The sequence below is a fragment of the Meles meles genome, chromosome 18, assembly GCF_922984935.1.
Source record: "Meles meles chromosome 18, mMelMel3.1 paternal haplotype, whole genome shotgun sequence".
NCBI classification, from domain to species: domain Eukaryota; kingdom Metazoa; phylum Chordata; class Mammalia; order Carnivora; family Mustelidae; genus Meles; species Meles meles.
In genome coordinates, this window is record NC_060083.1 from 40,032,225 (window position 1) to 40,046,643 (window position 14,419).

Here is a 14,419-nt window from a genome sequence, read left to right on the forward strand (position 1 = left end):
GAGATTTATTTCTGTTTCTTTTCTTTTTTTTTTTTTTAAGATTTTATTCATTTAGGGGCGCCTGGGTGGCTCAGTGGATTAAAGCCTCTGCCAGTCCACTCAGGTCATGATCTCAGGGTCCTGGGCTTTCTGCTCGGCAGGGGCCTGCGTCCCCCTCTCTCTGCCTGCCTCTGCCTACTTGTGATCTCTGTCTATCAAATAATTGAATAAAATATTTTAAAAAAAATTTTTATTCATTTATTTGACACAGAGAGAGAGACAGCGAGAGAGGGAACACAAGCCCGGGCAGTGGGAGAGATAGAAGCGGGCTTCCTGCTGACTAGGGAGCCAGGTGCAGGGGCTCGATCCCAGGACCCCAGGATCACGACCTGAGCCACCCAGGTGCCCCTTATTTCCATTTCAAAGACTGGAAACAGCTTGGCATTCGAACAGGGAAGAGAAAGTGAAGTGGTTAGAGCCAGGATTTGGTTTCTGTAAGGACACGTATTGGAGTCCAGCATTTATCATTAGCTTCTAGAAGTTGGACAAATTAACCTCCTCAACCTTAGTTTTCTTTTTTTTTTTAAGATTTTATTTATTTGACAGATAGAGATCACAAGTAGGCAGAGAGGCAGGCAGAGAGAGAGAGAGGAGGAAGCAGGCTCCCCGCAGAGCAGTGAGCCGGATGCGGGACTCGATTCCAGGACCCTGGGATCATGACCTGAGCAGAGGCTTTAACGCACTGAGCCACCCAGGTGCCCCCAACCTTAGTTTTCTTCTCTACAAAACCGGTAATAACAATTGCCCAACCCAGTTCTCGTGTTGTGGGGATTAAACGAAATTTACATATAGGGCACTTACAGTCCGCTGTGCCAGACACATTAGATTAGGATCCCAGGAATTCTGAAGGGGCAGCCCCACAGGAGCCCAAGGGGCAGGGGGCAGGGATGCAGGGGTCTGCAGACCTGCCAAAGTGGCGTGCAGGGAATGCCGTCCTAAGCTGCGTATAGCAGCCTACCACACATGGCTCTCTGAGCAAACAAAGCAGGTTTTGGTCCAGCGGGATCTTCCGCCAGGAGGCCAGGCCTCTGCCTCAGGGTGAGGGTTCCAACCTGGCACAGAGGTCTCTGTGTGTGGAAGGACGGTCTAGGAGGAGGCTCCCACACTCTCCAGCGGCTCCATCTGAGCCACTCGTCCGCAGGGCCATCTGAGAGTTGGCGGGTAAGCCTGGCCGGGTGTGGAGTGTTCAGCCGCATTCCAGAAAAATCTGCCCCACCAGGTGTTTACATGTCCGGAAGTAAAGGAAGTAAAGTCCAAGGCTCTTGGACTAAAAGGGAAAAGTCTTTCGGTTGCCCCTCCTCTAGCCGGAGAGTTGTTCATAGGGCCCTTTGGTTCCTATGAAATCTCCTCTCTGGAGGTTGCCACCTAGCCGCCTAGCACAGATCTCAGACTACAAAGCGCCCAGGGATGAAGAGCTGGTCCGCTGTCCAACTGTGACTGCCCTCGTCCGAGCCTTGGCCAGCACCCCTGGGACAGGTGATTCCTGAGGCTAGAAACACCACACCTGGTGTGCCTGAAGGTAGGCTAGTGTGGGAGATTCTGATCCAAGGCTGGAGGGCAAGCACCCCCAATCCCTGTGGGCATCACCCCCAAACACACAAGCATGTAGCTGGAGACCTGGGCTGCGCTTTCTCAGACCCGAGGAGTTAGTAAGGAATTGGCAGGGGGGATGAAGAGATGGGGGCCTGCTTACCATGGCTCTTGTCCAGGCCTCCATCTGGGCCTCTTGCAGCTGAGCCCCATTCTCAGGGGAAATTTCTAGGCTAACCTTAGGAATAAGAAACTAAGAATCCTGGTCTTGCTCAATGGGGTTGGAACAGCCAGACCAGCAGTCCCAGCCAAGTTTTGGCCCCCATAGAACCTGGGAAACATGAAACGAAGCTTGTAGACCTTCTACATGCTCATGTCCCAGCCAGCCTGGCTTTTGGGATTCCCCCAGGGCAAGCATGGAGAGGACAGTTAGGGCATCCCTGCAAGTTCCAGCATCGCACCTAGCCACCAGAGCTGTCTACCTTCTGTGTTCTTCATCTGTCCTCCTGCTCCTACTACGGCAGCTCAGAACCATGGAGCCATGGAACGGGCCACTCGTTCTGAGGTCGATTCATTCTGACTTGGGCAAGACAGCTTCTTTCCCTAGGCATCTGCCACCCAACCACTTGAACACACCACGGGCTAAAACGGAGTGATCTCTAAGGACCTCCCAACCCCAAACACCAACAGACTAGTTCGAGTCACTGCAGAATTTGGGACTTCCTCTTCTTCAAGGGGAGAAGAGAGAAAGGGGGGCCCCACATGTCCCCCGAAGTTTCTGCAGAGAGCAGCCTCCATGATCAGAATCTTCTCGCAAGTCCTGCCCCAGCCATAGAAACAACTTGAGGGAGAGCAACGTTCTTGGGGGGAAGTCTCAGGGGGAGGATTTCTGGCATCCAGGGCCAATCCAGGGCCAATAGCAGCTACAGCTTCCTCTGACTGTGGACAAAGCCATAGACTTGGTGGAAATCAAATATTTTTTAAAAAATTGGCAGGTGGTTTTCCAATTTGAAATGGAGGACATTTGGGGCGCCTGGGTGGCTCAGTGGGTTAAGCCTCTGCCTTGGGCTCTGGTCATGATCTCAGGGTCCTGGGAGCCTCGCATCAGACTCTCTGCTCAGCGGGGAGCCTGCTTCCACCACCCCCCCACATGCCTCTCTGCCTACTTGTGATCTCTCTCTCTCTCAAATAAATAAATAAAATCTTAAAAAAAAAATAAAGTGGAGGACATTTCATCTATCCTCTCAGAGCTCTTAGAAAATCCCTGAAGGAGGTGAGAAGGGAAGAAATACTAATTTAAGCCCATGTGATCCAGAGTCCACAGCTCTGTTCCAATCCCAAATCTCACCTTAATGGAGGGGTTCCCTGTGTATGGCCCAATATCGGCTCTGGACATTTATAGTCAATGTAGACAGGCAACAGTCTGCCAGATTTCTCCAGACTCTTAAATGTTGGGGTCTGGGATAACGGGCTGGCCCAGAACCTTGGTGGCCTGCCGAAGATGGACATTTCTCCAGGTCAGAGTACTTAGACAGTAACCAGGAACTATTCGATGTTCATTTCAGGCTGGGGCTGAGGTTCAGAAAAGCATATGGTGTGTGTGTGTGTGTGTGTGTGTGTGTACAGCCAAACGCTCTTGGATGCACTAGGGTTATTTGTTATTTTCAAGCCTTTTTTGAGTCCTTGGTGACACTTTCCCCTGCCATCTTAGTTATGCTTCTTCCAAGAAAGGAATCCATGAGCACCATGGGCAGGACAGGTCTTAGTAGGCATAGATTACATCATGTGTGCGTGTGTGTGCATGTGTGTGTGTGTATGTGTGTGTAATGCCTACCTTTCTCCTCTCCCAACTTTGTTTCCTGGAACAGATAGCTTAGTGAAAAGCAAAGGGGAAATCTTTTGCTACAGTGGTGGGGGAGAGACGGGGGGAAGGAGGTGAGCTACACCTCCTGGTTCTGGACCACTGGGAAGGTCTCAGGCCTCTCCGCAAGGGAAATGAGGGAACCAGAGCAAGAAATCCAATCTCTCAAACTTACTCTCTCCGAAGTCTCCAACCTACAGCTTCGCTCTAGGACAAATGGGAAGGTTTGGACTCCGAGGGGCCAGTGCCTTGGTGCTGACTTTCCACTTGATTGCAGAGTGAAAACTCAGTCTTCATCTCTAGCGGGGTCAATACACCGGGAGCTCTAACAGTAGCCAGCATTTAACCTGATAATTATCATCTACAGCCATCCCCCCACCCTTGGGAAAAAAACACATGGAGATGGGGGGGGGGAGTGACTCCTATCACTTCCTGGAAGTGATAGATAGGTTTTTTGATACATTCCCCATTCCTGAGTCCCATCCAGGATCGCAGGGGCTAGAATAAAGAAGGCAGAGTCTCTCAGGACCCAAGAAGCTGCTGCAAACTCCAAAGACGTTGGTTGTGAGTCTCCATTTGAGAACTACCCGCCCCCTCCCCCGTTACTCCACTTCCAGCCTATGTATGATCAGGGAGGCTGGAGGGCTCCTCAGGGATAAGGGTAGAGGAGGCGATCTCTCCCACCAGTCTGGTTCCATTTAATGGGTCACTGGGGAGTTTACACCCTAGGACTGACCATCCCAACTTAGTCAGCCAGGGTGACCCAGGGTGACCCACAGAGCCAGGTCTCAGGGCAGGGCTCGCCTCAAGGACCTAGTAAGTGGTTTCCACCCTAGATCCTTGCAGAATCATCAGTGGCCAGCCCAGTGGCCTATTTGTGGCTCTCTCTGCAGTTTTCCTCCCCCACTAAGGCCCGCAACCTCCAGAAATGCTCCCTTCTCTGCTCCTGCCTGCTGCCTGCTCTTGCGGCCAAAGGGAACATTGAAGCGGACTTAGAGAGCTGGTCCGGCCCTTCTCTCCTTACACAGGCAGATGAGAAAACAGGCTCGCAGAGTGGAAATGACTGTCCAAGAAAACATTCCTTAAGACTTGGGCTCTGCAGTGCCGCCTTCTAGGCCCCAAATTCCTAGTGGTTTGGGCCAGATCTGTGCTGGGCTTTTCTGGCTTGAGTGCCCCGTGCAGGGGTGCAGGAGTGGGGGGGGGGGATGACTGAAGTCTCTCCCCAGCAAAGCCCGGGTGGGGAGAGGGGGCTGGGGACGTTAGCGCCAGCGGGCCTTCCAAGCTGGGACACGACACACATGGCAGGCAGGGCACAGCCGGCTGGTTGGCCCACAGCGGCTGGACCAGAGGACTGGAGGTTCAGCGATCTTCAGTTTTGCCCCCTCTCCTCCCTCCCTGCTTCCCTCCCCTCCAGACCCCACTCACGGTTCTGGGGCTTGGCTTGGCGCTTCCTCTAGTTTCCAGGCGCCAGCAGGGCGGGCGGCAGAGGCCCTGCGGTTGGGGCTAGCCGCTTCCCTTAGGAGACCATCTTTTCATTGCTCCTCAGATCCAGCGTTCCATACTGGAGGCCCTGATCGGCTCCTTTTGTAGCTCTCTCCTCAGTCCCTGCTTCTGAAGCATCTGGATTTGTCCTGAGAGGGCCCTGATCCCGGGGTTGTTGCCGAGGTTCCCTCGGTGGGGAGGGACGGTGCCGGTAATAGTGGCCTCCTGCAGATCCCTGCCTCCAATCTCTGGTTCTTGCAGCTCCTGTATCCAGCCATCCTTTTTTTCCAAAAACCTTTTCTCTAAGGTCGGGGGAGGCCCCGCCTGACTTCATTTCTGAGAGAAGGGCCTGGGCCCCCTCTCACCCCCAGCCGCTGGCAGGGCTCCGCTGCCACAACCCGCTCCAGGCCAGCGAGCCGATCGCCCTTGCCATGGGCAGGCTCCCAGCCGACCCCTTCTAGACTTGGAGAAGAACAATGGAAAATTGAGAGGACTGGAAAGGAAAAACGAGAGCGGGCGTTGGGGGGAAGGGGACAGAGAGCAGTAAATCAGAGATAAGGGAAAAAGAAATAAAAAAAACACAACAAAGAAATAAATGAGAGGGAAAGACAGAAAAGGAGAAAGGAAAAAGGGGGAAAACGAAAGAAAAATGAAAGGAAGAAAAAGCAAACGAATTAAAAATAGTGTAAGGGACAGATAGGGTGAAGGGAATGGTGTAAGGGACAGACAGAGCAAAGGCGACCAAAGGATAAATAAAGTGACAAGGAGATGGGGGTGGGCGAGGAGGTAAGCACTACGAACAGAAAGAAAGAACGCAAGAAAGAAAGCGCAAAAAGAAAGCTCATTAAAATTGAAGGAAGGAAGGCATAAAGGGAACTACGCATGTAAAAAGGAAAGATAAAAGAAAAAAGAAAAGAAAGATACCCAGAAACTAAAGACCGGACGAAAGAAAATACAGAGGGGAAGAAAGAATGTTAGAAACGACGAAAGAAAAGGGCACCCCTCCCCTCCCCGCAATTAGGCCCTTTCATAAAGGAAGAGAGAGAGTCCAAGCAGTTTAGTGGCAGCGGAGCCCCGAACTTTCCAGAAAATGAATTGTCGCCGCCACAGAGAAATTCGCATTATTCTTCACGGCCGCCCTGAGGCCTGCGGTTGTCGCGATCGTGTACACTGTTCCAGGTGGGAGAACGAAGCTACGGGGCGCTCACCTCGCTTTGCAAACAAACAAACAAACATAATTTCACAGATGCCCCAAGTGGGGCGACGGGGCGCCTCTCGCCCCCTCCCCGCTGGCCGGCGGCCGGAGCCCGGGCGGGGGAGGGAGTTGACACGGAGGTTCCAAGTCCCAGTGGCCGGAACCCCTGGGGGCGCGGCGGCTGCGCTCAAAGGCCCGGCTGTAAAGGTCATAGGCGGTCTGTGGGGCCGCGCTGAATGGGCTCCCGGAGGTAAACAGACTCTTAACTTTCAACTTGGCCTTGACCTTCCTGGAGGTGTCTGGGCGGTATGTAAAGGAGCCGCTGAGGCTTTTAGGGCGTTTGGCTGAGTCCGTAAAGGGAGCTGGGGGTGGGGAGCGGCTTCGGGTCCCGGAGGGAGGGTGGGCGTGGAGGCTCCCAGCAAGACACAAAGGAGCCTGTGGGGCTGGGGGAAGGGTTGGCTCGCCCCCGCCTCCCACCATTCCTTCCCTCCCCCCCTTCAGGGTGGGAGGTCAGGAGGTCTGAGTTGTCCGAGACCTCAGCGGAGCTCCCGTGGAGCTCCACGGTGGATTTGGAAGCCCTGAACCTCAGTTTCTCTTTGTGGGCACCTCAGACGTACTCAGGCCTGAGAGAGGCTAGTGAGAAGTGACAGGTACTTTTCAGGGCAATTGTCCTTTTCAACCGAGTTGATTAGACGCAGGTACACACAGAGAGGCACAGATAGAACTCATTTTTATTCAGTTTATAAAATGCTCTCAAGTGTAAAATTTCACTTAATCTTCACAGCATTCCTGTGAATGTCCCCAGGAGGAGCCAGATAATTTTTACAGATAAGGACAATTAGTCCTACCTTAGCTGACTCCAGTTAAGGTCTATGATAGGTCACAGACAGATGCACATAAATATGCTGTACAGATCATGGGAACGCATGTTCATATGCTAATAAACATGACAGCCAGAACTATTCCCTGGGATCTAGTAGATACTAAATAAATTGTAGAGTATAACAAAAATCCTATGGTATTTATTTGTACTGAATTGTATCTGTTTATATAGGGGTCCACAGCACAGCTGGGGAGCTTAGGGAGGGCTGGGTGTGAGTTCATCCTCTCCACATTCCACAGTAATGCAGAGCCCGGGGCATTTGTCTGCTTATTTGGACGGCCACGGATGTGAACTAGAACACTTCACATCCCCAAATCACAGTGACAGCCAGTGTTGCTAGGAATCTTTACATTCTTGTGTTTAATTATTTTTCCTTCTAAAAAATAAAGGTAAAACGGAAGGACAGTAAAGTGCAGAAATATCAAGCGTACAGCTTGAATTTTAGCAAGGTGAACACACCCAGGTATCCAGCAAGGAGACTGAGCTCCAGAACATTTCCAGCACCCCCGAAGGCTTTCCTTATGTCACCTCCCAGTCAGGAACCTCCCTCCCCAGAGTAATCTCTTCTGATCTCTATCACCATAGATTAATTTTGCCTATTCTTTAAAAAAAAATAAATTTTATTTATTTGACAGAGATCCGCGCAAGTGGGGGGGGAGGGGAGGGGGGAAGCAGGCTCCCTGCTGAGCAGAGAGCCCGATGTGGGGCTCCATATCAGGGCCCTGGGATCATGACCTGAGCTGAAGGCAAAGGCTTTAACTCACTGAGCCACCCAGGTGCCCCAGTTTTGCCTGTTCTTGAACTGAACAGAAACAGAATCATACAAAAGTTGCTCTCTTGTGTCTGGCTACTTTCATTCACATATCTGTGTGACTCACTCATGCTGTGTGTAGTGGTAGTTTTTTTTTTATTGCTACATAGTACTCCATTCTTTAATTAGAGCATGATTTACTTACCTGTTCTACTTCCGATGGACCTTTGGCTTGTTTTTATTTTTGGGCTCCAAAATGCCGCAAACTGGGCGGCTTTGGACATTCTAGTAATTGCCTTTTGATGGACATAAGCATTCATTTCTGTTGGGTATATGTCCAGGAATGGAATTGCTGGGTCATAAGCTAGGATTAGAATTATTTATTTCTGGGTGCCTGGGTGGCTCAGTGGGTTAAAGCCTCTGCCTTTGGCTAGTCCCAGGGTCCTGGGATGGAGCTCCACATTGGGCTCTCTGCTCAGCAGGGAGCCTTCTTCACCCCCCCCCACCTCTGCCTGCCTCTCTGCCTACTTGTAATCTCTGTCTGTCAAATAAATAAATAAATAAAATCTTTTAAAAAAGAATTATTTATTTCTAAATTTAGGGATCTATATGCCTGTCCTGTCATCTACCAAGTTAAAACCAGTGAAAAGGGGCTTGTGGCTGGCTCATTTGGTGAAGCATGCAACTCTTGATCTCAGGGTTATAAGTTCAAGCCCCACATTGGGTGTAGGGTATACTTAAAAAAAACACAACAATAAAATGAAGAAGTCTTAGTCTGTAGGTACGAATCCTGGTAGTTCTGCTTTTCGTTGTTACACAAGCAAGAGGCAATGACAAGAAACTAGAAAGCATCAAAGAGATATCTTCTCCTTTTTCTCTCATATTGTTTTCAAATACAATTAAATCTATCGGGGGTTTTGTGCTTGATGTCTTCTATTACTACCGATGTTCGATGTTCGTTGAGGGTGAGTTGTAATCTCAGTACAGCCGCATAGCTTGGGGAAATTCCAGTTTGCATGGGCCCTTTCCTGAAAGATGGCTCAGGTTCAGGTTCAGGTTGATAAGGTTGAGCATGGCTGAGCCCACCTAGAGTCAGAATGGTTTGTTCTATATAATTGCCATGACCTTGGTGTGGAGTGGAAAAGTTCCTGCCCTCTCCAGAAAAACTGGAGAAAATGTAGAGTCAGAAGGATTTGATTTGGGAGGGATAGCAAAGGAAACAAAACCTCTGAAGCTCTGTGAAAGAAATTGGTTTGAGTCTTCTGAATTTCACTGTACAAAGGGGCCCTATAGAGGAACCTCCAGCAATTCTCTCCCTCCCTTTCCCCTTTTAAGGAAATGTAAAGCCTGGAGGAAGCAGATAGGGGTCCTGGGCTTTCTGGACACTCAGCTTGGGTAGGAATGTGCCAGGGTCAGGTGCCAGGTCAATATAAGAGAAGAGCTGCCGGGCAGAGAGGCCCGACATCTCTGCACAGGGCAGCCTCCTTCTTTCGTGGGGTCCAAAACTCCTGCAACTAATGTATGGCCAATTAGGCCTGGCTTCCCAGAAATTCTTTAAATCCCAGAAAAGGGGGGAGAAGAGGACCTCTTTTCTGGCTGGTACTTCAGGATTTTGTAAGCTCCTCTCCCATTCCTTCCTCCAGCTTTTCTCTTTTTCTCTTTGTGCTGCGGTCCCTGGGTCTCTGTCTCTCTCTGGACATTCAGGTTATGTGTGTAGCCTCTCTCCGAATCTCTTTCCACATCACTAACTTAAAATCCAGACCCTCGTTCACAGGCTACGTCTGGAAACTCCATGTTCCTTTCAGATCTGAACGTTGCACGTCCCAGGCCCCAGATCTTCCGAGATCTTGTCCCTGCCCCACCACTTCTGCACCACCCGGGTCTGGGAGCCACCTGGGTCGTATCTGGAATCCTTAGGAAGGGGCTTCCTAGGCACTTCCCTGGGCAGCGTATCACGTGCATCCGGAATTGGAGGGCCACCTGGAGTGAGCTGGGATGCTTGTACCCAGGATCCCAAGCCAGGGGCTCACGGAAATACCTTATAGTCTCCATTTCCCAGCCTCCTCTAGTTCACGCACATTCCCAGGTTCCCCTTTCAGGCGCAGAGCGGCCTCCGGCCCCACCCCCGACTCCCCCCACCCCACCCCATGAGACGCACACTTTATGGGGAGAGCTTTTTATTCTCTCGTTAAACCTGCCAAAGCGCAGGAGACAGGGAGGGAGAGGAGGCGGGCCGAGGTTGGGGTTGGCTCCTTGTCTTCTCTCCCTTCTCCTCCCACTTCTCCCCGCCCCCTCCCGCCACAGAGCTGGGTTTCCCCAAACTGGGAAGCAGCTTTCCTTGCTGTTCCTGTTTTCCAATGCAATAAAAGAGAGGGAGAGGGAGAGGGGAAGAGAGACGGAGGGAGGGAAGGAGGGAGAGGGAGGGAGGGAGGGAGGAAGAGAAGGAAGGAGGCGGGGTGGGAGGAGGGAGGGAGGGAAAGGGAGAGAGAAAGACAGAAGCAGGGTAAAGTATTTTCGCAATTTCTGCCATGAAGATTTTATGAGCTTCTCTCCCCAGGGCCGCAGCCAATCAGCGCGCGTGCCCTGGCACCTGCGTGTCCTGCGTCAGGACCGCCAGGCTGGAGGGAAGGCAGGCGCCCTGCGAGCTGGGAGCGATTTAAAAAGCCTTGGATTCCTGGGGGCCTGAGTGGGGAGAGCGAGCTGGGTGCCCCCCCGGATCCCCCACCCCCGGCACCCCATGAGCCGACCCTCGGCCCCATGGAGCCCGGCGATTATGCCACCCTGGACGGGGCCAAGGCCGTGGAAGTCTTGCCGGGAGCCGGAGGGAGCCGGAATCTAGCCGCCCGCTCCCCTCTCCCCAGCCACCCCGCCGCCGGGGCGCCTCCGCTGCTGCCCGCCGCCGTCAGCTATGCCCCCCTGGACCTGCCGGGCTCTGCGGAACCGCCAAAGCAGTGCCACCCGTGCCCCGGGGTGCCCCAGGGGACGGCCCCCGCTGCGGTGCCCTATGGCTACTTCGGAGGCGGGTACTATTCCTGCCGGGTGTCCCGGAGCTCGCTGAAGCCCTGTGCCCAGGCGGCCACCCTCGCTGCCTACCCCGCCGAGACTGCCGCGCCCGGGGAGGACTACCCCAGCCGGCCCACCGAGTTTGCCTTCTATCCGGGGTACCCGGGACCCTACCAGCCAATGGCCAGTTACCTGGATGTGTCGGTGGTGCAGACTCTGGGCGCCCCGGGAGAGCCCCGCCACGACTCCCTGCTGCCTGTGGACAGTTACCAGCCCTGGGCCCTCACCGGGGGCTGGAACGGCCAGATGTGTTGCCAGGGGGATCAGAACCCACCGGGTCCCTTCTGGAAGGCGGCATTTGCAGGTAACTTGCCCCGCTATTTTGGGTCCCGTTGGTGCTGATGGGGAGGTTGTAGGCCGCGCTGGCATGGGAGGAAGTGAAGGGAGCCGGGGCTGTGGGCTTTGCCAACCTAGGAGGCCTTGGGACCAGCTTTTCATTAGGTCCGAGTGTTTGGTTCTTTTTGCTGCTGCTGGGGCTCAGGCTGTTTCCACCTCTCAGATCCCAGGTTTAATTCCACCAAAATGACTCAATTCAGTGAGTAGGGGGGGTGGGGTGGGTAGGAACACAGATATTGGATATTCTGTAGAGAATTCAAGCCCTCATTTTGTCTCAGATGAATTTTTCAGTTTCCAAAGGAAATTTTAGATTTCCTGAAGTCATAACTTAGGGGTGCGTATATGTGTGCATATTGTGTGTATAAGTGTGGTGTGTGTGTGTGTGTGTGTGTGTGTGTGTGTAAATGCATGCCCTTCTCTACTTAATTTGCCTGCAGGATCTATAAGAGAGGCCAAGAGGCTGAAAATGCATGGGAGGGTGGGTATGTGTGAGTGTGGGCAAAGGTCTGGCCATGTGTGATGGGTGTGTTTGCAGACCTGCAGTCAATCGCGAGCACAGTGATAGGTGAGGGTGGCCTGCAGAAGCCTGGTCTTTCCAAGCCTAAGCAGTCATCAGAAACCAGCCGGAAGTCAAGGTGTCCCCTGGTGCTCTGGGGGAGTGAGAGTGTACGCATGTCCAGAGGGTGATCTGGGTGCTCCTGCAGGATTACTTAGCTTATAGGGCCGGGGGGGGGGGGGGGCTTCCACCTGGGCTTGCGGGCAGAGGTCTGAACGAGGTTTTCTCTCCCTCCTTCTCCTGGGCGCAGAGTCAGGCGGGCAGTACCCTCCAGATGGCTGTGCCTTCCGACGTGGCCGAAAGAAGCGCATTCCTTACAGCAAGGGGCAGTTGCGGGAGCTGGAGCTCGAGTATTCAGCGAACAAGTTCATCACCAAGGACAAGAGGCGCAAGATCTCAGCGGCCACCAGCCTCTCAGAGCGCCAGATCACCATCTGGTTTCAGAACCGCCGGGTTAAGGAGAAGAAAGTCCTTGCCAAGGTCAAGACCACCACTAATCCGTGAGGGAGATCTCTGGCGTGGGGGAGAAGTGGGAGTATCCTGGGGAGACCCAGAGCCCAAGGGTGCCAGACTGGAGCGCAGGACTCTGCTGAGGGGCTCCCAGGCTACAACCCCTGGGCTGTCAGGGCTGGCCTGGGTGCCCCCGTGTGTTCTAGGACACCAGTGAGGCCCAGAGTTATAGTTCAGTCCACCAGAGTAACATACCACCCACAGGGCCGCTGGCAGTCCCAATCATTCATCCTGGTGGTGGCAGTAATCACCATAACCAGTATGAGTTACTATGATAGTTTCGTATTTTCTAATTAGAGCTCTGAAGAGCACTTTAGAAACTGCTTGCATGGATTGAGTTGATTATGAATAAACTTGGAGGGAGACCCAAGGCAGGGAATCTTCCTCTGGATCCACTTACTTTTCCAAATCCCATCCCCCATCCCAGTAACTGCAGCAGAGAGGAGAACAGGCAGATTCATCCCTGTGACTACTGTTTCTTATTTAGCATTTTTCTAAGATGACCCCTGGGCAGGATGGACAACCCTGGAGGGCACGTCTCCCTCCCTCCCTCGCTGTCCACTCCCAAGGTTGTACCCAGCCGTCCCAAAAGTCCCCACTGTGAACTCTTAGATTTTGTCCTTGGGTGAAAACAAAGCCAGAGAGCTGTCCTCCTGAGTCCAAGTCCTCCTTCCTCCAGAAAAACTGAGTTTGAGAAAGCGCCTGGATAATTCTCCATCTCTCATTTCCTTCTCTAAACTTTCCAAGTCTTCCCTTAAACTTCCTAGTGGTTTTGTCCACGTTATGGTTCATTGGGCATTTGGGAGCTGCATGAGATAGGTATTTGTGGCCTTGCAGACGTGCCCCTCCCAGGCACAAATAGTAACAGAACTAGAGAGTAGAAAGTGACCCTACTGGCAGGCACGTCGCAAACACGCCGGAATAGCCAGGCTGGAGAGAAAACCAGAAAATGACCGTTCACCACCCATTCCCCCTCTGCTTGCCTCCCCTTGGTACCAAGAGAGGCTTGCAGGGGGCCTCAGGCCTGGGAAATGGGGCAGGCCCTTTTGTGTGTGTGTGGGGGGGGGGGAGAACAGCAGGTGGCAGAAACCCAAAGACCCAGGTCAGGCATCTTAGGCAACTGGGGCTGAAGATTTCTTTCCTTGTCACTTTGCGCTGGTTTAGTCCAAGTGCCCTGAACCCTGGGTGGGTGGAAGATTACGTTGGCGCCAACTCTCTTTCCTCCATCCACGTAGACAGAGACTCATAGTCTCGAATTCCAGAAACCTGGGGCTGTTTGCAGAGCTGCAGAGCCCAGGACCCTGACATGGAGTCTTTACCTCTGTGCCGCCTCCCTCCTGTCGTGTACCTGGGCCCAGGGCCCTGTGGGATTCAAGACCATGGCCCCGCAGCCAAGTCAGCGGGTTTGCCCGGGGTCTTCCTGTAGCCTGGGCTGGGGCATCCAGCAGACACACCCCCAGCGATCCAGAGCCCAGGCTCCAAGTGGAGAGGACCTGCACCACGCACGATCCAAGCCGCCATCGGAGCAGCCTGTGAGGCCCGCGGTGACCCTCTCAATGGCCTCTAAGAGCTGGCTCAGCCTCCTGGTTCTCCAGGAAGCCCTGTGTTGCCCAGGGTTTGGGGTGTTTACAGCCCATCGTTGGGTGGGATCCTAGTCTTGGCTCCTCTCCTGGGAATGAGATAGGAAGCAACTCAGATTCTCCTAAAATCTATTTACCAAAGAGGAACCCAGGGCTAAGGGGAAAGGCCCCAAAGATTGCCTGTCACCCTCCCCTCTTGGGTCTCGAGAGACTGTCGGCTTGGGGGTGTGTGTCAATTTTGTGATTAAACAAACAAACAAAAAAACCCCCTTCCAAGCCCCGTGGTCCAGTTTAAGCTCTTTGGTAAAGCGCCTGGCTCAGAGGAAGTTACTTCCTGCCTTTCACATTGTCCTTCAAGCCTTCTCCAGCAAGTAGCTTTGAACTTTGCAGGTTCTCAAGAATAGTGGTGCAGACCCCTCCTTCACCACTTCAGAAATGGCAAGACTTCAGTGCCTATGGTCAGGGGACCAGGGTGTGGGACAAATGAAGGGGGCTCCATGGTGCAGGGTCCCCACACGAGGAGAGGAAATGTCCCACAAAGAGCTGACAATTTAGGACTAAACTAGCAAACCTAGGTGGAGGCCTGAAAGAGACCTCGAGACTCTGCCCTCCTAGGGCTCTAACTCCTCCACA

The 14,419-nt window shown here is 53.0% G+C and overlaps 1 protein-coding gene across 1 annotated transcript; it reads left to right on the forward strand.

The window, feature by feature from the left end:
- Positions 1 to 10,371: 10,371 nt before the first annotated feature.
- On the forward strand, positions 10,372 to 14,052 carry HOXB13 (homeobox B13). Its single transcript, XM_045985919.1, has 2 exons — positions 10,372 to 11,108; positions 11,947 to 14,052. The coding sequence occupies exons 1-2, from the start codon at positions 10,499 to 10,501 to the stop codon at positions 12,198 to 12,200; spliced, it is 864 nt and encodes a 287-aa protein (XP_045841875.1). The 5' UTR covers positions 10,372 to 10,498; the 3' UTR covers positions 12,201 to 14,052.
- The last annotated feature ends 367 nt before the right edge of the window (positions 14,053 to 14,419 follow it).

What these genes read in the sequence shown, in the direction of transcription:
- HOXB13 (XM_045985919.1), top strand. Translation starts at nt 10,499, where the DNA reads ATGGAGCCCGGCGATTATGCCACCCTGGACGGGGCCAAGGCCGTGGAA. An exon ending in CTGGAAGGCGGCATTTGCAG is followed by an intron (nt 11,109 to 11,946) that starts GTAACTTGCCCC and finishes TCCTGGGCGCAG; the next exon opens with AGTCAGGCGGGCAGTACCCT.